At 39.4% G+C, this 26026-nt stretch overlaps 1 protein-coding gene across 2 annotated transcripts in view; it reads right to left on the bottom strand.

Annotated features, from left to right (window-relative positions):
• The window catches only part of SHANK2 (SH3 and multiple ankyrin repeat domains 2), a 339001-nt gene extending 314126 nt beyond the window's left edge, over positions 1-24875 (bottom strand). Inside the window, exons 1-2 of one of the 2 annotated variants that reach the window (XM_068945429.1) lie at positions 24819-24875; positions 8097-8316 (exon numbers count right to left, since the gene is read on the bottom strand). In XM_068945429.1, the coding sequence (XP_068801530.1) occupies positions 8097-8300 (204 nt within the window). In that variant the 5' untranslated portion in view covers positions 8301-8316; positions 24819-24875. Of the gene's footprint in view, positions 1-8096; positions 8317-21915; positions 21937-24818 lie in introns of those variants that run through there. The other variant, XM_068945428.1, reaches the window with a different exon arrangement.
• Between the last annotated feature and the right edge of the window lie 1151 nt (positions 24876-26026).

A 26026-nucleotide genomic window follows, 5' to 3' on the forward strand; every position in this document is an offset into this window, starting at 1 on the left:
GTATTAAGTCACCTGTGTATCACTCCGTAGCTTTCGCAAGAGAACATTAAAAAAAGGAAACAACTGCAGAGAACACCAAAACAGAAGAGCAGAATGGGCTGGACAGACTTCTTTCTGTTCCAGAACAGTGGCTCTAGGCATGCAGATAATACCATTCTTCTGTATGATACAGGACAAATATAAGGAAGAACTTGCGTAGGTTTCACATATTTTTTCCTTCGTGATTTCCCTGTGACTATCTTGCAAATACATGTACTACCTGCTTTTATGATGTGCTATTACTTTTATGATGTGACATTTTATGTTCTTAACTTGCAGTCAGAAAAGTTACAACAATCTTTGAGTAAAAAAAATTGTCAAACTGATTTTTCTATTAAAAAGTTTTCCATGTAAAGGCATTTCCCCAAATTCTGCCATGTTTGTATTTAGGAATACAAAGCAGCTTCTTAATTAAAATAAATTCTAACTTTTTTTTTTTAAAACATTAAAATGGTTTTCATTTCCTTTCAAATGTCAGGCCATTTTCTAATCTATAATTACTACTCTCCTCCACAAGGGTCCCTCCAAAATAAACCATAGTAGCACTTCATCTCTTTTGCTACAAATTGGCTTATTTGATGCTTTTTTCTTTGCTGTCCAAACTTTGAATACCTTTTCAGCACTAGGTCCATATCTAATGACTACCTTCAAATTCCATGCTCTGCTGGCAGCTTTTGCTCTAGTTCTAACCAAGGGGCTTTGCCTTTCGCATCAGAATACAATTATCCCGCGTACTGCAGAATAATAAAATTCTGCCCTTGCTTTCATACTCACAATCCCAGAAATTTTTCCATCTTTGATTTAAAAAAAAAAAAACAACAACAACAACAACAAAACCCACCTCCTCTTCCATATCTTAGCTGACAAATTATTCTTTAAAAAAATACTTTTTCATCAATAATCCAAAGCTAATACATTATTACAGTCAGCTTAGTACAGAAAAAAATGTATGTTTTAATTATTTCATTATTCTAACACTAATAAACTGACACAGCTCAGAAAACAATAAGCCCCTTGCCCAAAGAGTTTGTGGTCTTTTACAATTGAATCTGATATTCACAATATGACCAATATGTCCCTTTTACAGTTGCACATATCCTTAAAAAGCTGTAATAGAGAGAGCAGACTCCAGACTTTTCTGCAGTAGGATATAAAGGCTTACACAACTAGTAAAACCAGAGTGAGCTTTTTGATGATGGGAGGAGCGCCCACCGCAACCACACACCTGCTCCTCTGGTGATGGAAGGTTTGCGTAGAGGGGGACAAAAGATCAGAGGAGGTGTCACAGCACCGGAGGAAGGATTTTACAAGCACATCTGGTCCATGGGGATTCATTCACACCCAAATAATCTCTACATAAAGGATGAGTCTGCAGATGCAGCCACCAAAGAAGTTAGGCGCAGAAGAGAAGGGGATTCCTCTCCTTGGCATCCCACACATAGCTAATCAGCACTTGGCTGAGCGTTAGTTCCTAAACCCTACTGAAAACCATTATCGATAAAGTACGAAGGCATATTGTCAATAATGGAAGAGCAAGGAATCAAACTCGAATCCAACTCCTGCTTGAAGAAATCAACAGTTCAGCGGGCAGATGGGAGCCTGCTTTCCATTTGCTGGACTGAAACAGCTGTGGCTGTTTCATATAGCGACAGACAGACATTAAGAAGCTTGACTGCTTTCTCCTTGTGATGGCCTGTTTAAAGGGATCAAAAGGCAAAAAGCCTAGGACCAAAGTTTCATTTCATGACAAAAGTCAAGCTTGACATGTATTCTGAATAGTGTCTAGGTCATTCTTCGGTAAAAGCTGTTAGCAGCCCATCCGATATAGGGCCACATTTGCACACTTGAATACCTTATTCTTTCTTCAGGATCATTTGTTCAACGGAGCAGCACAAGTCGAGGCAACAGAAGAGACTACCCTTTTCTTTAAGTGCAATGCCTCCACAACTGTGGCGACCATAAGAAAAGAAGGAAGTAGCCAAGTCAAAAAAAGCTAGGCAACTTCTTGTAGTAGGATACCTTCAATGAGTCATTAATAAAAAAAACAGAAAAAAGGTCTCGTTTTGTGGCAAAGAACTAAAGAAATACATATGAAACATAAATAAAAATATATCTGGAAATAATAGGTGTGAGATCTATTCCACCCTTCTGTTGCATCCCACGCACAGACAAAATGGGATAGTTTGTCTTTAAGGCTAACTACCTACACTATTAAAAAAAGAAACAGATCTATTCAACTAAGAAGCCTCCCCCCATCTCCAAAAAAAACCAAAATAAAACAAAAACTGAGTGGCTCAACAAACACTGTCAAAACCATACTGGGCCACTGAAAGTCCAAGTCTAGCAGCAATACAGCCATCAATATTGTTTGTTGAAATGTGAGAACTGGGTTTTAAATATGGATCATGAGAAACACGGTCAGTTATAGTCTTGCATTCCTAGGCACTCCTGAGAGTAAGCTGCTAAGTGCAGCAGTAACACTGGAAGCAAGGGGAAAATATAGTTCACCCACTCCAGCTAAAGGGAAGATATTAATTCAATAGGAGTAACGTTCACGACACAGAATCTCTGAGGAATAACATTTATGCATTCAAAATCCATCAACCAACACATCTTTTTCATCAGGCTCATGAAGAAATCAATCATACAGAACTGCGCTGTGACAGATTCACCGTGACAAAAGGTTTACACAGATGCCTCCAAAATGTGATCATTAGAATACCAAAATACAAGTGATCCCTTTTGATAGAAGACATCAATATCAAAGACGTGACAAATAAGAAGTGGAAAACGCAAATGAGGGTTTGGCATCATCAAAAAAGAAAGCAAGAAAGAAAGAAAAAAAAAACCACCAGATGCTATTTGTGCTCAGCGTTCAGCTTAATTCTTGGAGGCACTACAAGTCAAAAACTCAGCCTTGCCACTCAAAAACGACAAGTCAAAAAACTCAGCGTTGCCACTCTGCAATCAGCAGGTAAGTCAGATCACCTGTCCAAATCAAGGGCAAAAGAACAGATGACAGGAGCACCCACAGTGCTTCCCTCATCAAACTGAAGAGAACAAAAGAGAAGGACAACAACACAAAGCGGCAGAGGACAATCGGTCACACAACTGGATACAGAAGAATACACCTGTGAGAGGCTCCAAAGGAGACTCTGGAATAGATTCAGGGCAGCAAAGGCAGCATAGACTGGAAATAAATAAAAATGGGGGCTTTCTAAGCTAGAAAGCAATTCAAGCTGCAGTTGTGACAACAGGGTTGCTACTTTCATAAAATAAAAATTGCATGAACTAAGAAAGTGCTTTATCTAGGTAAGAAAAGCCCAGAAAGGAAAAGATTCTTAATCCTAAAGGCCAATGAATACTGGGAAAAGTAAAGTATTAGAAGAATGCAAAAGCATAAATACAAGCAGAAGAGGAAAATCAAAAAGCTGTTAAAACTTAAGCTACTGCTTTGCCAAATTGCCACTTATCATACAAGATTTTTAGTCTTGGAAATTCCAAGATTAAACAATAACAACCAAAAAAAAGAAGGGTCAGTAAATGCTCATGACTGAAGTGGAGCAGCGAAACAGATGGGCAGAAGGCATTTCACATAAGTCCTCAACAGATGCAATCCCATCTCAACATCAGAATTCACTAAAACATTTGAATCTAAGCATCTTGATTTGAAACATAATCCAGAGGGAGCGCATAAGCATAGGACAAAACAAAAGAGAAGAACAACAGCCACGTGTTGATAATAAAATTCTAGAAACAGGCCAAATAAAACTTGCCTAACAGATCTGTTCATGAAGTCTGGGAAAAAGGGAGTTCTTCTAAACACAGAAAATATACCATTGTCAGAATACCATGAAGAGGAGACAGCTACTGGAGAGGCGTCAGACGACTTTCAGTTACAGAGGAAATCACTTATAACATGCTACTACATGAACTGATAAAGGACAGCAATTTGACTCAGAGAAGACTGATCCCGGACTCAGGCCAGAGAGGTCCCACGAGACGTCTGACACACTGTGCATGCCTCCCAGAGGACAGTGCCCAACGGTTAGCTCCCCTGGTCCTCCATGCCCAAGAGGCATTCGACATCGTGTGCAGACATGGTGGCCTTCAGCCACAAAGTAGGTAGTTGCTTTGGGCAACCAGGGGCTGTCGACTGACAGCTTTGCTTAAAGAGGAGGAAAGACCCAGATCAGTCACAAATCGGTTCTGGTGATATCACGACATCGAACTTTGGAGCCCCAGGCACAGGGCATCCTCCTTTGAAATTCACAATTGCATTTTGCCCACCCTGCCAAGAAACTTTGAACCACCTTGGCGCACAGCCCTACACCACCAATCGCCCTTCCGCTCCGCCGACCCTGTGTCACTGTTGTGAGATTTGGGGATTTTTTTTAGACACTACCTTTTAGATACCACTTTAAGCACAAGATATAAAAAGTCATACATCCCACTAGACGAAGCGAACAGCACACCTGCAGTTTCCAAACATGAACAAAAAAAGGTCTCTCTGCTTAGCAGGATTAGCTGCGAGCACAGGAGAGTGGTTGAGACCTGCTCTCTCCATATCTGTGCCAGCAGAGAGGGGCCACCACTGCTGAGAGAGGAGCCACTCATTACTGTGATTTAATAGCAACAAGTAGGAGCCATCACCAAGTCCAAGGCCTCTGTGCCAGATACAGTACAAATAAGTTTCTGGCCAGAAGAGATTACACTTGTGTCCTGCTTTCATAAAGGATCTATTAATGCTGAGACTCCTGGCTTAATAAATCAAGAAATTAAACGCTGCCTAACACCACTTTTTATTCACTGCCCTATGCACATGTGTTTGTGAATATCAGGGGCTTGGTAATTTTTATGATTTCAGGCAATCTTTTAATTGCTTATTCAAATACTCTCCTGTGCTAAGGATGACACTTAGCTGAATACAAATGACGAACAAAGGCGCTAAGAAATTACTCTTTCCATACAGCATTGTTTTAATACATTGGATTATCATCTGAATTAAAAAGGAAACAAAAAAGAATTGATATAAGAACTGCAAAATAAGTCTTCATAAGAGCTTCATGTGAGCTTGACGAGGCATACAATATTAAAGTTACTGCAGCTGACTACTATCTTTAGAGTTTCAGGTCAGAATAAAAGGACAATAAGGCAAGTTTTCTACAATAAGTGATACTCTATAAAGTCTTCGATACCAGCACATCCTACCCTATAATGCTTGGTGCTTGATCTTATACATACAATGAAATAAAGGCGATTTACACCACAGTCACTGTAGACGAGCAAACTTCTCTCTCCAGTGAGTTTTGCTGTATTTACAGCTTCACAGTGAGTTCAGTTTATTTAGAACCCGGAACTTCTTTTAAACCAATATGTTATTGATCAGAATTCCTAAAATTAATGAGGAATAAAAACGTAAAAATAATCTGATGCAATTTCATTCTTCTTTGATTAAATAGCCTAATTTTAAGACACCTTTTATGTTTAATTAATTATACAGCAAATGGGGTGTATGTTGGATTTGGCTTGTAGCTATAACACAGCTCACGAACTGTGATCTTCTCCTAGCTTTGCTACACTGCATTCAACCTATCTTCCTTTTTGTAAAACTGAATCTAGATTTCACTTTTTTGCACAAGAGTTTGTAGACTGATGAATTAAATCAGAAATAGATCATCTGGTGTAGAACTGTTCTAAACAATTGAGTTACTTTTCATTAAGACTTTATTGAAAAGGAAAAAAATACTGAAAAGTAAAGCAATAAAAATGAACAAATGAAACCCAAACCCTGAAATCTATATTTTATTTCATTTCCTGCAGAAAATGATTTTCCACAAAATAATTGTTTCAATAAGAAATAGAGTAATGAAATGAGAGGCCTTCAGGAGGCTAGTATCTCTCCGTTTCTTAATGGCAGAATAAAACTAGTAAGTAAAGATCATCCTCCTGTTTTACTGGGTCTGTTCACTGAACAGCGAACACAGTCAAAGATACAGCAGGCCGGCATGATCATCAAAAACACCCTAACCATGCCAAGATAGACCTTGTCTTGACAGAGGACTTCATTAGAGGCAAAATACTTCTAAATTTAAGATGTACAACAGTGCTCCTTTCGGTCAGTGTTGAAATGTCATTACCCAATCATCGTGTAAGGTGGCGACTGCTTAAGCCAAGACCTAGTAAAAGCCCTGTGCGTGGCTCACAGCAACCACAGTCCTGCTCTGCCCTCTAAAGCCTTCCTGTCTGGCTCAGGTCCCCTCTCTCTTCCTCATACCATATAAACTAACAGAATGCCACTCTAATTTCAGCAGGAACAGGTTCAAGCCTCATCTCAAAGACCTTTTACATATAAAAATTCGAAAGATAATATTCCCAGCTCCAGCACAGATACCTCAATTTCTGCAACACAATGTAGATTCGGCTTTAAAAAAAAAGAGCTCTACAACCACACCTGAGGCCACGCTGTCAAAACAGCTCTTTCCTGTCAGCCTTTAGACAGGCCATCTCTATCACTCTAAAAATAAACTTAATTAAAAAGAAAAGAAGAGTTTCAGCTGAAATAGACCTTCAATGGCAGCATAGTATGATGTAGATCTTAAATGGCAGCACAAAGGGATGCAGCACACATCCATACACAGAATGGATTTTTATAATCATCTTTCAAATAAAAAAAAAAAAAATGATGACTACCATCAACTGCAAACCCAGAAAATAGCATTCAGGAAGGCCCAGGCTAATTCAGATAACTAATCATAAACTTGGACAATTTGAGTTCTAGATAACGTCAGTAAATAATTCCCAATACCTTTTCCAGGATGGGAATGTTATTCCTATTGTACCATCTGTAGAGGACAACGATTCTTTTACTTACAAAACTACAATAGCAAACTTTTCCACTTTGTTCGCCTTACTTTTCAGATATTGAATTTTACACATTCAGCAATAAAAGAAATGCATCTTAATAGCTTCTTGCTAGAGACACTGAGGAATATGGACTGCAGATTTCTGCTACAAAAGGAACACCAAAGATTTATGTTTGTTTAAAAAAAATCTTTTTATTATCATGTACTCCAATTAATCAGATAACTTTAAGCAAACAAAAAGTCTCACACACGTGAGAGATTAAGTCTTTTGTTGAAAATTCTCCATTTTCATCCAATAGACTTAGGGGTGTGGGATATAGCCATTGGTCCACAAACTAGCTTGCAAATGATTCCTCTAAAGAAAACAGAGAAAATGTTCATTTTAACATCTCTGAAATGTTTCCAATCCAAGAGTAAGTGAAGACAGGAGGCAAGGAAGAACAAAATGATTTCATTTCATTGTAAAAGTTGTGGAATAGCACAATGCCATGCTTCATTTTTCTCCAAAGTGAGTGTGTTGATTTCATCGGGTGGCAGTCTGAGAAGCGGCATGGTATAGTAAAGGCAGAGAGGCAAGAGAGGAAGGAAAGATTTACTTCCATTTTTTCCTCCTCTTTCTTTAGGCTCTAAAGGTTATCAGCTATCTTAAGAAGGATTTATTTTTGTGGGCTGACGACAGAGAAGGGCTACCAATGTGGTAAAGGGAGAGAGATTTTGACGACCTCCTCCCAGACCCCAGTTTAGTGTCAATCACAAGCTACATCATGAAAAGAGAAAATAGAGGAGATGGGGGTTTACACACGTATGAGGCTTTCCTGGAGGTTAAATGTGACTTTTGCTTTCAACATTCATCTTCTAATAAGAATTTAGTTCTCATGTTCTCCCTTTTCTGTCCAGTCAAATGCCTCTGAATACAGATCAGGCAGATACTTTGCTTTACGGTCCCAGCTTTCATCAAATTAACATACTAAATACGCTCTCTTGGCAGAGATGATGCCTGTAGTTTAGGGAGTCAGTCTGATGTATCACCGAGATACAAAACGTAGACACTGAAAGAACACAGGATATGAATTTTAACCACTATTTATTTTTTAAAAGTAAGAATATAGGACAGATTTGCTGCTGATTGAAACCAGCAAAGCTCATCCTTTTAAGATTTCTTTTTTTAAATGGTAATGAAATATCCCTTACCGTTTGCTGTAGATCAGGTATTATGATTCGAATCACTAACGTATTGCTCTGACTGTCTTCCATTCTGCTGCCTGGCTTTTCTGCGGTAGCTCTAATTGTATCATAAATAGTTTCTTCTTTGGAGCTGTCTGATTCAGATTCAACAGAGTAGTCTGAAAAGCTTTGTGCCATTTCATCTTCACTTGATGTTGGGCTTCGAGGCATGTTCAAGTCTTTTGCCCTACCAACAGAAAGCAGAAAAAGATAAATTATAGCTGAAGTTTCAAAAATGAATCAGCTGCAAGTTTTGTTTGTTTTCTTAGAAGTAACATGCATTTAACAATGAAGTCTTAAGTTTTGCCTTCCTCATGTTTCCTCCTGTCATTTGTATGGGTAGGCAGAGTGTAATGGAAATAAATATGACTAGCAAGTTACTACAGAAGGGGAGGAGGGACAGGAGAAGTAAAAAGAGGAATGAAAGGAAAGATGACCTTTCTTCCCTGGCACACCCAACCCTCCAAAGGATCCAGAGGAAAACGTGGCATAATTACCAGGTTCTCTCCGAAACAGCACTGTCATAAACCTTACTTGGAAGTAGATCTGGCTTTGAAGCGTACTTCTCCAAGTGCAAAAAGACATTTCAAGAGATTAATGTAAGTGCTAAATTAACATCATTCTGTACATTGAGAAACTGTATAGCTAAGGCTTCAATAAAAGATAGTATTTTCATATAGCAGAACTGACAACAAATGAAGTAGTACAGGCTGCTAGACGGAGGCACATGCTCCTCAGGAGTCTGTGGTTCATATAATACCCTTTAGCACCGATACTACTGAAAACTTCTATTTTATATACTCAAATACAGATTTTAGAAATATTTTTTAATCTGTGGTACAGATTAGGCTAAAAATAAAGTCATTTTTACTTTCAAAGTAAGGACACTCAAATGCAGGTGTCCACTGCATCCTATAAGGTTTCACAGTAAGAACAGTAGAACATTTTCCTTTTAGGTTTTTTTTAACCTAAAAAGACATGTCTCACAAACTAAAAGTTTCTCCAATAATTGAAAATTACCAATAATGTTGTTCTTTGGAAAAATGAAAAAAAAAAAAGAATTTCTAAATTGGAAAAATTAAGAGGACCACCATTAACTTTGCATGCTTGATAATCAACCACATTATTTTTCACATTTTCAATGCAAAAAATCAAAACCTTCCAAGAGAACTTCTCTGCTTTCTAATTAAAAGAAATGGGTAAAAGAAAAAAAAAAGCCAGCCAATTTCACTATCAGCCCACATGAAAAAGATACTAAAATAGAATTAAAGTACAGAAGGATGAATTGACTTTTCCAAGGTCATTCAAACAGCAGGTGACTGTACTGAGACCTCTAAATACATATTTTGTACAATGGTCTCACAACTGGAGCCCCAAACATACGTAACATTCCAACAGAAGCAGGGACTAACAGAACACTTTTTACCACTGTGTTTCACAATTCAGCTTGAGCCAATAAATATCTCAATCAGATTACTCATTCCTCTACATTGTCCCGTCATTTATACTAAAATGGTTACAGAACAGGCATAAAAGGCAATCATTGCAATTTAGCATTTTAAGGCAGCTATGCGTTGCAGTTAGCATTTATACCAGACAACAGGCAGCAGCTTCCACTTCAAGGAGGTCAAAGGCAAGCAACATATCACATATCTCCCATCATCAAGTCTTATTGTCATTTCCGACGAAAGACAAATCCATTTGTTATCCAACCTTGGACTTCAGTGTTACTACCCTCAGCTATAATTACTAAACACAGACAAAACCAGCGCATTCAAAATATGAGAGCATGCCAGTTCACAGCAGCTTAATGCAAGACTATTTACAAAAGAAAACTCTTGAGGGAGTATTTCATTTTCTTACTGCTTCACTGAACTGTAGATTACTGCAGCTCCCCAAAGCACCTTAAGTCAATAAAAAGCATAAACATTTCAATGGCTTCCTAATTTATCTACCAATGCTAAAACATAAAGCCAAAACATAGTAGGTCGATACACAGTATGTAAGAGCAAAAGAGGTATAGGCCAGTGAGTGCAAGGAAAAAGACGCTAACATCACGCACACTGTCTCCCTGAAGCCATTTGAGAGAGAAGTATGTTCCAGGGCAATGGATTTAACTCCTCTGACACAGAGCAGTAAACTGCAATTATACAGCATACAAATAAAGAGCTGAATTAGGAAAAAAAAAATTCCCAAGGTTTTGGCAAGCGGATTTTCATGCAAAAACTCAAAATCTTAAAATATCTCTTTATGGAACAACAAAGGGAAATTACTAGCTGAAGCACTGACTCCCAGGTATCAGGCAGTTAAGTTTTCTAAATAGTGGGACAAAGAATTCCCTGGAAAAGTGTCAACAAGGCACATATCACCTAATTTTCTGGAATATAGACAGCAAAAAGGACAAGTAACCACGGAAAAGTTAATGAAAGACTATATCTACAATAACAAAGAAAGAGAACCTACGTCCCACCAGTGCTGCTTCAGAAAGAGATAATTTGAGTTTGTGGGAGTTTTTTTAGTTGGTTGGTTGGTTCGTTGGTTGGTTGGTTTTTCTTTTTTCCTTTTTTTTTTTTTTTTGAACAACATAATCTAACCACGGGGGAAACTAAAGCACTGTAGATGACAGTGCATGGCAGATCCTGCCAGGGAGCACAGGTCAGGCTCACCTCCCTCAGGCTACAGAGATCTTAGGGCAATTTTGGTTTTTGGCTTTTAAGCTGCACGGGAATGGAAGACACTGCCACTTGTTTACAGGAGATGCTTGATATCACAGCTCCCACAGAGAAGCTATCTTTTAACAGTATGTTTTATGTTTGCTCCAGTTATATATCAAAGACTTTTTCATAACCAATATTATTAATTGATGAAAATTGAAGGCAGGTCGCCTGACTTACCTACTACGCTCCTACAGGTGATAACTAGCAGAAGGAAGTACAGCATCCCAGGTTACTAACTCTTAGCTACAAGGACAGAATTCTTTGGGTCTAAAGGACATTATCTGCCTGAAATAGGGATTAGTTTTTTGCTGATACCACTGCCTGGAATTCCATGTTTAATTTTGTCAAAAACACAATGAACCCTAACTTCCTACAGTTATGCTGATTGTATTTTATAGGAATATAAAGCTACATCAGTGTCTGTTTCCAGTACAGAAAAGTGCCAGTTTCTCCGTAAATAGCGGAAAGAACGCAAACCGACTGCCGAAGGTTTTGGAAGTCATCTCACAACGGCAGTTACCACCACAACGATCTTTGCTCCACCTCAGGTCCCTTGTGAGGATTTTCCACCCTGCAACAGCGTCCGCTCCCAGGGGACGCTTCCCCCGGACAGCCTTCCTGGCCCCTGCTACACCCCTAACCCCGGCGAACCACGAAAGCACGAGCTCTGCCCGATTTAAACACACATCTTTTGACATAGGAAGCCGATAAAATGGCTGGAAAATGAAACAGTAATAGTATCAGTATAAGCTCGCCCTGTTTTTCTCTTTTTGCCTAGGCGCCTGCCCTTTGCCACTGCGCGAGAGCCTGGGCCAGCCGGGGGTTTCTCTGCCTGTTTGGCAATCGCCGAGTTACGACGCTGAGGCCAACGGGCCCAGAAGAAGTGCGTCGAGCTCAGGGTGCTGCTTTCCCCACTCCAGTGCTATTTTTAGATCTTTTTTTTCTATCCGGCAACCAACTTTCACAGCATCCGCAAGGAATTTGTTACCTTGTTACGTGTTACCCTCCCACCACTAAGGGCAGTTAAAAACAGCCCGTGAATAAATAAATAAAAATACTCGGGCAAATAACATGACCATTGAAATGTCATTTTCTCACAAAAGAAGAGGCTAAGAGCACTCTGTAAAAGCATGGAGTGAAAATACTGCACGAATTATCAAGAGGCAAGAAATTCAAACCCCACAGCTCCGTATCTGAATGGCGTGCTCAGGTGAACGCATACTGATAACGCAGGGAAAAGCAAGAGTAGCAACAGATTGTTCCGTTTTTTGGAACTTTATGGTTGGTCAGCATTATATGGACAGAATTCATTTAATGTATACTTTAAAACTTATTTTTAACTATCTCCAGTATTATAAACTTGATAATTACCAAAGGGATTAAAAGTGTCTTTGATATGGGTACATATTGGAAAGGAATCTTAAACAGACACATAGAAGACACAAATACTCACATTACCCAAAATAACGTAAACAAAAATAATTAAAATCTTCAACTTAGTTAAGGGTATGTGTTATTTTATTTATCCTGAAAAGTAATGAACCCTCTTGTTTCCAAATCATAAATATGGCGCAAAACCAAATACAGACACAAAAACCTACGTAAAAACATCTGTTTCATATAAAGCCCCTCCCTGTTGTACTCTACACCAACCTTGGAAAATATGAAGGCAGGTGCGTTTGTCCAGTTTCCATAAAACAACCCCAAGAGTCACGTATCCTACAAAACAATGAAAGCTAATAGCAAAAGGCACAGCGATCCTGCTCTTCTGGAGCATGTCCTGACCATCACTGCTGCAGGAGCTCTTTTCTCAGGAGAAGGGGCGATAGCAGAGCGGAAGCTCCCCGGGCCTCGGGCCGCGCTCCGCACCACGCACCCAGCCCCGCGGCGGCCCCGGGAACTGCCACGGTCCCACGGCCACCTCTACGCAGCACGTCGGCACCGGACACTGCAGAGAGCAGAGCGATGCTGCAGCTGCATCAAACGCTCCCCCTTGTAGCGGGAAAGTTTAGCATACAGAGAGACAGAAAATGAAATGCAGCCCTAACACCGAAACTAAGTTTCCATATGGAAATCACCATAAAGAGCATTTAGGGACTGTACAGTTCCTTCCTTAACCTCAGGGAGGCTTTGTTTTTGTTACCGTGTGAAGGTAGGCTTGGGTCTCGCGTGAACATCTCTTTCAAACTAATCAGAAGAGTGAATAACCTCTGCAACAGTTTTCCTCCCTCTAAAACACAGTTGAGGCACACACATCAAACGTCTTGTCCAAGGCCAACAGGGCTAGATCTCAGGGCAAGCTTTCAAATCCACGGGTCCCTGGCTCCTAGTCACGATAAGAACAATCTATTTTTATATAAACATTCATTTGCACAATAACAGTCCTGTTGCCTGAAGGGAGAAGTCTCCTAGACTGCTATTGTCAGAGGAGTTAAAAATGTACCTGGGGAAATTTCTCAGACACAGAGCCGGCATTGTTATTGGTTGAGTAATGCCATCAACCAGGCTGTGAGAAACGTCTGCTGTTAGAATAATAGTAACTGCTAGAAAGAGGTATTTAATAATTAACTTTGAAGAAAAACTATTCAGAAAATGGATTTTGGTTTAAGACCTGCCAGAAGTCCCAACAGTCAGATTCTCTGGCTTTATTCTGCATTATATATATCAGCTCAAGAACCAGCTCTCCGTGTTACTAAACTAAAATGCTGGAAAAGCTCAAGCATTGTTTTTCTAGTAATATCAGTATGAAAGCAGAAACACATTTCAGATGGAAGTTAAGACACGTGATGGGGGTGCAATCACCTGTGCTGTGCATTTCACACAAAACCTGAATGGAAAACCAACTCCAGTGAGTAACTGGCAATTTGATGGATTAAAATTATACTTTGCAGTGTTATTTTAAAGCTGGCATTAGCCAGCAGTGCCTCCAAGACAAGCAATCCTGCCCTCCCTTGCACCTCTGACCACTTTGTCCTTGCCCCCAGCCTGCTTTAATCTTTGCACTAAGACAAACAGTGAAGCAGAACAAAGAATTGATCCAGGTTACAGACCAACCTTTTTCTTTTGGTGGGTTACTTTCAGCATCCGGCACTCTCTGAACTGGATCACTATGCAAATGTTTGTATAAGCAGAAAGAGGAAGATGGCAGAGGGCCAGAAACCAACAACCAGGGCATGAAAAGGGCAGAATCACTTTTTTCAAAGGCAGTATTAGCATTCACCCACATAATGTGAATTTGAGACCACAGCCTAGGTGGCAGGAAAGAAATCTATATAAATCTGGCAATCATCTGATTAACTCCAGTTAAAATCCACTGATTATCCTACAGAAATACCATAATTCAGAAGAGGACAGCATACTAAAGCCTACTGTTACAAAATTCATCCAGGAAAACGCAAAAAAAGTAAAAAAAAAAAAAATACATCTGCAAGAAGTAGAAAACACGCACACACCCTGTCAATCAACCCACAGTAAAAACTTGGACCAGGCAATGACAGTTCCTGGTCCTGTTTTATCTAAGTACAGATGTAGCTTAGGAGACTGAAAATAAAGAAAAACAGCACGTTTAAAGTATCAAGGCCTTTGGAAAGTTAATCTATTGTCCTGCTGTTCCCTTGATCAGCCTCTGTAAAATGCACCTGCTGATACTTGATTCTTCTGTAAAGCACTTTTATTCTGTGGGAGAAAATGCTAGAAAACTAGATCACTCGTATGTTATTTGGAAAAATTACCCTCCACAGTAATTACCTAAAAATTTTTATCATATAACATTTTGCTATTTATACCCCATGAACATGTTTCCCCCTGCCCCTCATATGCCACTCATTCACTTAAATGCTTCTTGGTTATGTTGTCTGGTAATGCATTTTTGACCTCTGTGTTAAATAACTGAAACACCCAAATAAATATTTTAGGAGGAGATGTGTGTACTGAGGCATAAGCATTAACATACCAGAATGCCAAGTAAAATTCCTCCCTTACTTTCCTCTTAACCTGTTGTTTCTCAGTGTAGCGTCTCTTAACCAAAACTTAAATTTGAAATCAGTATTGAAAAATCAGTGGTTATATGCATTTGTCCTTGCCTGGAAGATTCTTCTTAATGTCCTGCTTTTAGGGCATACTTACGCAGTCCTTGATTTCTCTGCTAGGTGATCTGCACAGCTAACAGGGACAAATTGTTTTGCAAGGGTTCAATACTGACTTTTTTTTTTTTTTTTTTTTTAAACTGAGTGAAGTGACAGTTGAACCTGCTTATTTCTGAGGCTGCTTGTTATCCTTTGTTCATGTATATCTGCACAGGGCAGACTTGCCAGGAAGAGGCCAAGCCCCATTAACTTCTGGTATTTAGAGTGCTAAATACCAACATCATATGATTAAAGTCGGTCTTAAGATCAGACTGTAAGAACATAATTTGTTTATTACAGATGTACTTCACCACTGGCACTCATAAAACACGTAAAATACACATTCAAACTATTTCTGTAAATACAGAGTAGTTTTCTAAAAGTTTCTAAGTTTTCAAGTAGCTTTGCAGGATGAACTTCTTTGTCCTCTATCGGTTCTGCTTCATATTTATTTTACTCAAACTGTCCAGCCATTCATGCTATCTTCACTGGAAGGCTGAAGTTCAATTATGCAAAGATAGATTTTGGGGAAGGATAACTACCAAGGATACACGAAACAAGTGACTTCATGTGCTGAGTGACAAGGCTGGAAGACTGGCAGAGAGGCAGGTGTAGAAAGAGCATAAAAATATTTTAAGTGGAAGTAACTTTTCAAACCGAGAAAACAACTTGTTGTTAGAGGAAAGAGGAACCAGGTGTAAAGATTCAGCACAGAGTGGCACATGAAGAATGGTTTAAACAGTTAAAAACCTTTAAAAAACTCAAACATACTACTAGGGGAAATACAGTAAGCATTTATAATTGTTAACCACAGTGCAGCTTCCAGTAGAGGCCAACTCCCACCGGCAATATATCATCTTAGGCGTCTTCTGTTAAGCACCTCCAAGGTTTCCAGTGCACTTCCTTCTGACCTTTATTTAAAGGTCATTCACCCAGACAAGGAATTACAGCTAGCCCCTTGAGCCTCAAGGCAGGTCGTTTGCAAGCTCTGATCATTTCTATAGGTTTTCTTTTTTTTCATGACTTCTGGTTTTGAGCGTTTGTTTTCCAATAAACAAACAAACAGCAGTATTCAGGAGTCATTTTTTAAACACTGCTCGCAATGGATACTATAGTTTACCTAGGACTAAATCATAATGCACTTTAAAATATCAACTAAGAAACTGGATCCCAAAAATAATTATTGGTAAAAATAACTTTCAATTTGAAAATTCATCTTTTCAGATGTAGCAATCTAGAATTATAAAACACTTCAAACAGATGTCAAACAAGGTACATTAAATAAAGAGACTAAATAACTAATTCAGATATGATGAAAAACAACAAATCTTTTTAAAATAATGCAACCAGCAAATTAACCGAGAAACAAAAGTTCACCAGTATACCACACCTAAGATCTGGCTTTTTGAATTCAAATTCAGATCAACACCCCTTTCCAGGAAACCAGAGCTGAATCCTGAAAGGCTATCGTGAAATGGATATTGTTGATCATCCCTGGAGCAAAAATACAGACAGGGAGCCCTTTGAAGTTCCTTCTTGAGCCACTTCCTATCTTTCAGGGTGAATTAATCACGTATGTAATCACACTGAAGTCAAGAGAACTACTTTACGGTGTCTCCAAGAAGACTTGACCCCTCTATATTGCCTCTGGATCCAATCTGGCATTTCTTTCTAACTTCAGAGCTTTCCAAGTTATGAAGCACCGGGAAAATAAACCAGAGATTCAGCTCTTGTACAGACTCTGTCCCTATTCCAAAATGACCTTTAAGTATGTTACTTTCAATAAGCTTACTGGCATATAGTACCTGAAAATTTCAAAGTTGCAAATTTCAACAATACAGACTTTTCGCCCTTCAATTATTTAAAGTGAGAATGATGCAAACTAGCCATGAATTGTTCTCTTTCAGCAATGCGGAAGTATAACACCATTTCAATTTTAAAAGGTCATTATCTATTAACAAAAGATGTATATAATTCTTCTTGATTTTCCCAGAAGTTTTCCTTACATCACCTGCAAAACAGAAGTATGTAGGGAAAGCAGTTTTATCTCCTGGCCTTCCTTTCCAGCCTCTGCTTGTACTTCGCTATGTAAATATCAGAAAGATTTTAATATTTTGGAAGGGAAAGGACATAAGAGAATTTAAAAAGATTTACAAAGAGGAATGGAAAAAAAAAAATTCAGAGCTTGTTGAAGATATTTACCTCAAGTTCAGCTCCCTAGTGGACAAAGTACCTTAGCTGCTTGTTAATTTGCATTTTCTGCTTATCAACTTTTTTCTTCTTTATCCGTAAGGAAAACATTTTTGTGATAATTCAAATACAAACATAATTAACTGTTAACAGAGAAACACTGTTGCTGTCTTGTTATGTAGAGTAGATCAGACACTGAGATTAGATAAAAAAGATTCCCTCTTCTCTCTGCATATGGGTTAGCATTTATAGTTTGCTACAAGGTTTTACCTGAATTTTCTTCACATGTTATTCTGATGGGGTTATGTTATTTTAATTTATTTGCTCTGTTGCCAAAAATGGTCTCTTTATTTACATTGTTTTGGTCCAAGAAATAATGCACCAATTAGGACAAGCAAAGCTTCAAACAGATGCTCTGTTTTCCTTGTAAAAGGATTACAGCTATCTTTGGCTGAGAGCTGGTTGATAACATTCAGATAACCTTTCTTGTTGGGCTTTTTCCTTAGTTCATTTTTTTTGTTTTTCATGCTTATTTCATCGACAAATTACTTTTTATTTCAATTCAGTGGGAAACACCCCTTGGAGCTTTTAGAGGATACTGGGTACACAATGTTTTCAGCCACCTGCTAGCTACTTGGGCCGTGGAGGCACAAATCCGTTTTTAGGGTCTGCAAACCTGGCACAGTCCCCCTCCAAATGCCTTGTGGTTAAAGACTTCCAAGTTAAGCAACTCCACTGCAGTTCTCCAGGGAGGACCCTGAAATACCGGAATAAAGGAATTAAGTTTGAAATACAGAAATCCTCCACAAAATAGGAAGTTTTTTCTCCAGCTAGATCTGCTTAACTACAGCAGATGCACGCAAACGCATGCATGCAATGACAAGACCAATTTCATCAATCAGCTTCACTTGAAGTTGGGTTTCATTTGGGCTATTCATATTAGTGTTCAGAAACATTAGATCTGGAACAGGCGCACAAATACTGGTCAGGTTGTGATTTTTCACTGGCACTGGAAAGTATATGGGCAACACAAGAAGCAATGTAAACTTTGCATCTTTTCTTAATCAAGAGGGAAGCAACAAACAAATTGTGACCTAGAAAGGATGAGCACAGTGTATAATTAGGACAGGTGACCAGCACTTGGTTTAGCCAGACTCAGGTGTAAGCAAAGCCTTGTGCTGTGTCCTCCCTCGCTATTTCTGCGCCTATCTGTGTCCCAGTGACAGATGGTCTCTAGGATTCTTTGCTCGTAATTGCGGAAAAACTTATCTGAGTTTTCAAAAGAAATTTTGGGAAAGGAACACTACTGATCTTATGTGAATCCTGTCTGCTTACGTTCCCACCTCAAGGTAAGCATTTCTTGGGTTTTAACTTATATTCCAGCCTGTAGAAGCAAGCCAGAGTTCATAGTGCAATTAAGAACATCCTTGAGGCTTGTGGATGTGAATGATGATGTTGATGGCAGACTGGGAAAAAAAATACTTGCAGACTCAGAAAGGCTAAGTGATCTGCCAAGATGACCCAGGCAGCAGAGTAATTCTGTAGAAGATCTGAGAAATAAATTATTCTCTTGACCTTTGAGATTTTGATTTAACTCACTGTAAAGATAAAAAAAATTCCTTTTACCAAACTCTATCCAGCCAAAATTTAGGCAATCAAGACACAATAGCATTGATGAAAAGAATGAATTTTATTCACTAACTACCAACACTTCATTATTGCCCGCAGTAAACAGCTCAAGAAATAAAAGAACTCTTCTTTGGTGAGAAGGGAGCAGAATGAGATACATGTTTATAAGCATTATGCAGAAGAAGCAGGGGGAAAAAAAGGGGGGAATTAATGTTTAAAAATAAAGAAGGATTTGTAACAAACTTTGACCTTTCACTGCTTAAATGCCAGCTGTAGTTTGGAATTTAATATTAAAAATAAATAGCAGGCCAAATCACCCAAGGATAACTGCTCACAGTACTTTGAGACCATTCTAAGAGAAAACCCACAAAGGCATCCAACCAAGACCTACAGTCTGTCTCCATATCGAAGCACCACAACTGGTCAGCCTCTTACATCTTTGTTTTTTTGAAGTATCTCTCCTTTAGTGCAGAATGGAGACAGATAATCAGCTTCCATACACACAATGACATGGATTCTTTGTTGTGCCTTAGAGTCACAGAATCATCAGATAATTCAGGCTGGGTGGGCCCTTGGGAGGTCTCTAGTCCAATCGCCTCTCAAAGCGGGTCCAGCTGCAAGATCAGACTAGGTTGCTCAGGGCTTTATGCAGTCAGGCCTTGCAGACCTCCAGGAACGGAGGCTGCACAACCTCTCTGGGCAACCTGTGCCACTGCCTGACTGTCTTTACCGTGTGGGGGGGGGGGGGGGGGAACACAACTTTCCTCATATCCAGTCTGAACCTCTCAACCTACGCCCCTTGTCCTCCTGCCGTGCACCGCTGTGCAGAGGCTGGGTCCCTCTTCTCACTAACCTCCCTGCTGGTCTGGGCCAGCCATCGCTCAGTGCCCTCGACACTGCCTCTTCTCCAGGATGGACAAGCCCAGCTCCCTCAGCCTCTCCTCACAGGGCAGGTGCTCCAGCCCCGACCATCTCGCTGGCCTCTGCTGACCTTCCACCAGTTTGTTGACATCTTTCCTGTACTGGGGGGTCCACAACTGCATTCAGTAATCCAGATGTGGTCTAACAAGTCAAGCAGTATAATCCCATCTCTCGATCTACTGGCTGCGCTCCCACTAATACAGCCCCGGCTGCTGTCAGCTGCCATCGCTACCAGGCACACTGCGGCCCACGTCCGGCTCACTGCCCACCAGGACCCTCAGGGCACCCCCTCCACCAACCCTGTCATTTTATCACAGAGGCAATCAGCTTGGTCAGGCGTGATTTACCCTTAGTAAATCTACACTGACTGTTCCCACCCACCACCACCTCCTACACGTGCCAGGAAACGTGATCTGGGAGGACGCACTTGCTGGTTTTCTCAGCGATGGAGGTGAGGCTGACCAGGCTGCACTTCTCCAAAAGCTGGGATACAGCTGCGGAACACAGCACAGGAGATAGTCCTATGGAACGGAAGGGCAGCGATGGCTTATGGTGACCTCCAGATTTTGGGCTCCTCCAAGGAAAATCATTTTTATAAGAAGTTAGACCAGTCCTGTATAACCTTTTCAATCTCACTAACACAAAACTGCATTTTTTTTAGACAGCAGGCCAAATTTTCTCTTAATTTCATGTACATAAATCCCAGTTGGAGCTGCCAGCATGTATGCAAAGTTACTATACATTCTCAAATACATAAATACGCTTTAAATACAGACCAGATTCTGCAATCCTTACTAAGGAAAAAAAAAATATATCATTCATCTAAGGAAAAAAACTGCAGCCTTTGGTAATTCTGCATTTTTAAAAGTATGGGCCAACAACACAGGATAATATTTCTTCATTTTCCCTACCCACATACAGCACTCAGACATTTGTCTTCCATGTACAGTCCCATAGCATTCCTGTAACAATACACTGTCTATATGAAGAAAGTCATACTGGTTCAGAAAACAATTTTACTAGTGCACGTAGCCAAGCCATGACCAAGCCATTCACCAAGAGAGGCAAGGTCAGGACTAAGTTTAGAAACAGTACTGGCAACCATGCTGGATGTGCGTACACCCAGTCTTATGGAAGCCAATGGCAAAACACAGCACTTGCATTTGTATTTTGCACTTAAATAGAGCTGTAAAGGTTCAGATGCAACCAAAGATTAACCTACAACTAGGCCTTAGTTCTGTAACTCAGAGCTTTCCTGAAAGTTACCTAAGCAACCATATGGTCGGCAAGTATAGCAGAATCTTACATACTTACATGCTGCGAAATATATGTACAAAATTTATCCAACCTTGCAAGTGGATACTGGCTGCTGAACCTACCAGAGATGATCTATTCCTTTCTTGCGCTTTTTAAAGGGTCATCAAATTTAAAAGTATCATTGACTGAACAAGTCAATCTCTAATTTAAAACACAAATTTAGTTAAATTTCAGTATCACAAGAAGAAGTTCTTGATTTGTTTACACGACTTACAATGATTTCCTTACAGAGTATAGTTTCTCCCTGTTTAGGCAGGCCTTTAATTCAGTCACAGGTAATGTAAGTCCTAAAATGAGAGGCAGCTGGAAAACTAGAAATACTTTAAGCCGATTTATTTGTAATTGACTAGATTTCATGTTGATTGTACCCTGTAAGGTCTGATTAAGTGAATTCATTACCATTTATAATTTTGTGATGGCACTTTGGAGATTCCAACCAGGGAAATTACAGTAGTCTAATCAAAGAATGCAAACAGAATATAAAAGCACTTAAAAACAAAATCCTTGATTGAATCATGAAATAAAATATCCCTAATAAAAAAAACAGTGTCTACTGAACTCCAGACATACTGGTAGAAACTAACAGATGTAAGTACTTAGTAAAAGTTCTCAGTAAATAATCCATAAGTATCGAGGAGCTGATCATACGAGATTTCACAATCAGGATCCTTTGTTATGGCCACCCACATGGGATTAAGTTTCTCTAGGAATGAAGAGCAGTGATACCCAGGAACACAATCCTTGAAAGGACTTCTATTTTCCTATAAAACTGGGCGCTGGAGTAACCATATGAGAAGTACCTTTCACTCCACTTCACTTCCTTCTATGTTGCTGTTCAAATACTTCCACATGTATCGCAAATCTTGACAATTTCTATGCAAAGCTCACCTGCTAATGCTGCCATTGATGCTGTCAGAGCTACTTATCCCTGCACCTCAGTATAAGGGACGAACAACATCTAGGCAGCTCTGCTTACCATTTGATGCCACTGTGCAGAGAAAGAAATAATTAAGCCCATCATGTAAACCTAATGGACATATCCTAAAGGATTAATGAGATTTACTGAACCCACTGTCTGCTCTGCTGCTTGCAGGAATGAACGAGGCAGAGAGAATGAGAAAAGCCCTCCTCTTCAGCGTTAATAAAAAGTTATAAAATTCATAAAAATATTTTGTTCCATTCACACTTTTCAAGGAAAGGAGTGTTAAAAACAGATTAGGTTTTACGTCTGCCTCAAGTTCTCCCACAGGTTATTATTTGGCCTGCCTTGCTGTATTTTTACACCTGCCTTCACAAGCTGCCTCACCTCAAAAATGTTCCCCAGGTCTTAATAAATCTAAACCCCTGTTCTGTGCACGGTTTCTCAGCCACATATTGAAAGTAACTATTCCTGGCCCTTTGTGTGGTAGTGGAAGCACATCAGAGTTTAATTTTTTCTTTATATGCTTTAATTTTTACTTCAGAGCTTTGACTTTTTTCCTATCCCTCCCTTGCGTCAAGAGAGCCACCAGCTCCCCTCTAGAGTTTTGGAAGAGATTTCATGATGTCTGCTAACTTTCTACCCAACAAATAAGTTAGCAAGGGCTGCTTACAGCTACCAGCTTGCCTGACAGTTGAATTTCCTGCCATTATAGCTTGTCTCTTGCTGGCAGGCTGGGCTTCCCACCTATGCAGGGCTGATCAATGCCACAGCTGCATCACTGTTGCCCAGGCAGGAGGACCAGCCCATTAGACCTCCTTCTGCAATACAGCTCTTATTAAGACACTAATAAAATACACTAATAACACTATTAAAAGCATACAGAACTGGGATCTTGGGACTTCCATTTCCGTAACTACTCAAAGCACGTAAAGAGTAGAGGAATGTTTACAAACTATATCAAACATCACTGTCACTGCTGGCTCTCTCTATGAAACAGCACAGCACGCTCAGTCATGAATAACTACTTTTCACATCTGCAGTGGTTGTGACTGCCAAGAATATAAATGGGAGTGGCAAAAACAAAAACAAAAAAAATAACAACCAAGACTCTTGCTCGTGATCTTAAAAGGCATGCAAACTTAAAGGTAAGCAAAGGCCTTACACTATCACACCTAAATTTTAAACTGTGTTGCTGTCTTTTCAGCTAGTTTTGAGTAACTATTTTCTTTATGCTTCAGACTTGTTTGAAAGGTAGTTCAGCCATATCCTGATGAGGTCTTTATATTTCTGATGAATAGTTTAGTAGCACTGAGAAACTAATTTAAAATTTGAGAGTCTTTAGGGTTTTTTTTCCTGCTCTTAAGAATTAGTTAAAATATTTCCTTTCACAAGCCACATTTTCTCAATTCGGTAGCCTACTCAAATATTCGCACCACTTACCAGGGAGTGACAGCTTGGGCTCTGATGGATTTTATTGGTCATGTCACAGATTAATGACCAGCATGTCACCTGCTTGACTCCTGAAAAGCTTGTGATTACAAATGGAAACTCATTTGCACATTTAAGCTAGTAAAATAGTTACTCACATCAGCCCATCAGATTGTCAGCTACAACTCTTAAAATCCAAAATCACACTCCTATTTTTGCATTATTATCTTTCTCTTCTAATTAGCGCTAGTATTTATCTTTGATACCTATTGGCATTAGTCACAGAAGCAAACAGTCAACAACTGATGGCTGATAAGTTAGAAATTGTTACTGTGCTGGCCTTTGAGGTACAAATCTTGTTCTAATCTCTCTCTCCCTTTTTCTATTTCCACAGACAACCACTGCAAATTTAACCACTTAGTTCACAATGGCGCTATGGCTTTAAAGTCACCATTTACTTTATGGCAAGCCCTTCCACACTTTGTACAAAATTTTGATACTTTCAGTCCCCTTCTGGGGCTCATCCAAAGATACTTTTATGACTCACTATCCTATCTTTGATCTGCATTCATAATGAGCGTTAACACATGCAGACACTTGTAGCAGCAATGCCAGAAATGGAGAAGCCCACCTTCAATTTCTCTTATCTCAGATAAAATGAGTTTGCTAGTTTTCAGATCATACAGAAGTATCAAACTTTACCAAAGTAAACCTAATCTTATATCACTGCACTTGTTGTTCTTGTTTCCTGATTTCTGAGTTTAGAGTTTCTACGTATTCTGTAATGACTGGACTATAAGGCAATGAAATAATTCTAGTTTTAACTGTTTTGCATAAAACAGTGAACTCACTAAAAAAAAAAAATTTCAGCAAAAACACCCACACCCATGTCTAATACAAGTATTTTAACATTAGTTGAAGAAATAAATATGAACTAGCAGGTTAAAATCAAGTGCATTATGTAAGAAGAGGAAGAGAGCTGTTATGCATGACGGTAAAAGTTAACATGATCGCCCATCCTTCTTCACTACGGTTAAGGTGCAAACTCTTCTACTCTGAGATCATTTTTGTAATCCACCCAATATTGCAAAGCTAGAATGGAGAACCTTTTCTTTGTTAAGATTCAAACAGCTTTTTCACGAACTTTTCACCACCTATTTATTAGCATATACCTTAGCAGAATCCAGTAACACACACAACTGTAGGTTGCCCACTTTATTTTAGCAAGAGCAGAGAACAGCGGGCTCCCCTCCAACCACAGCTTTCTCACTGTGTCAGTAGGTTACACCTTCTGACACCCACCTCAGTTTTATTAATTCCTGTGGCTTAAAAAAAAAAAATTATTAGAAACTTCTACAGGGAAAAAAGGATAAAAGGAGGATAAGCTAGGCATGAAGAACTTAAAAGTTATTTTTGCACAAAATTGGTTTGGCGTGCTTACCTGTCAGAATAAAGAAGAGAGCAACTGTGACAAGATCACCAGAAACAGGAATCTGAAATGAAAGATACCTAGAAAGAGGTACAGGAGACATAAAAAGCTTGACATATGGAGAAAGTGACCTAACAGCCACTCCATTTAAAAATCTATAAGACAGAAATGTTCGCAGCACAAAGGGGATTTTACATGTTAGTCTGCACGAGAGGGCAAGTTTATCACATTACCCATTTGCAACATATTCATCATGCTGTAAACATAAATATTATGCCTAGCTTCACATAGGTGGAGCTTGATTTAACTACATTAATTTCAATGTGCTTCTAGCAGCGTAAAGCTCGTACTAAAGCAAAAAAGCAGACTCCCTTGTTTACCAATACAGACCTAATTTCAGGCCAGATCTGACAGCAGGTGAAAGACGCTGCTCGGCTGTTTTGCACAGACACTTTGGCTATTTAAGAATTCTCAAAGCCCAGACAGTCCCAGGCACGTGCATTTGCAGAACACCACAAATACGAGCAGCAAAATACTTGGGCTTTTTCCCCGAGTCCAGCTGAGATTCAGAAATGAGGATCCAAACAGGCTTCCAAACCCCCAAAGCGACACCCTGGTTCAGCAGACACGTTCTGAGCATCACAATCCAACTCCCAGCACATTAAGCGAGGAATGGCCTAGATGTAGCTAAGAACAACTGCTGAACACGGAAGTGTATATGATCAGATTCGAATCTTCTTGCCCTCATTGATGGGTAGAAGGTCATTTTGAAGAAAGTCTTGCCTACCTTATACTTCTTCTTTTTACAGATATGAACTGAAGGGAAAATCCAGAAATCCAAATTTCATCGGAAAGGTAAATAAGAAAGGATTATTAGCTGTTTCTCACAAGGCAAAAACAAGAATCCTTGTAATGAAATGAGATAGTAGATTAAAAGCAGAGCAAAAGCAAGGGTTTTGTCCATATAACACAGCGGAACTATAGAATCCATCTTTGAAAGATGAGGTAGAAGCCAAACCAGAAACTTCTCTGGTTCTAGGAACAAATACGTAAGGGTTAAAATAAGAGGGTTATAACCAAGTTGAATATTTTTTTGCTATCCTTACCACTAAGCGCTATGTGGGAGAGACCCGAGTTTTTTTAATCGATTTCTGAGTCAAGGGATAAATGGCTTCCACGTTTGAACCCGCTCTTCCACACACACTACCTTTCAGTTTCTA

The sequence above is a fragment of the Struthio camelus genome, chromosome 5, assembly GCF_040807025.1.
Source record: "Struthio camelus isolate bStrCam1 chromosome 5, bStrCam1.hap1, whole genome shotgun sequence".
NCBI lineage: Eukaryota > Metazoa > Chordata > Aves > Struthioniformes > Struthionidae > Struthio > Struthio camelus.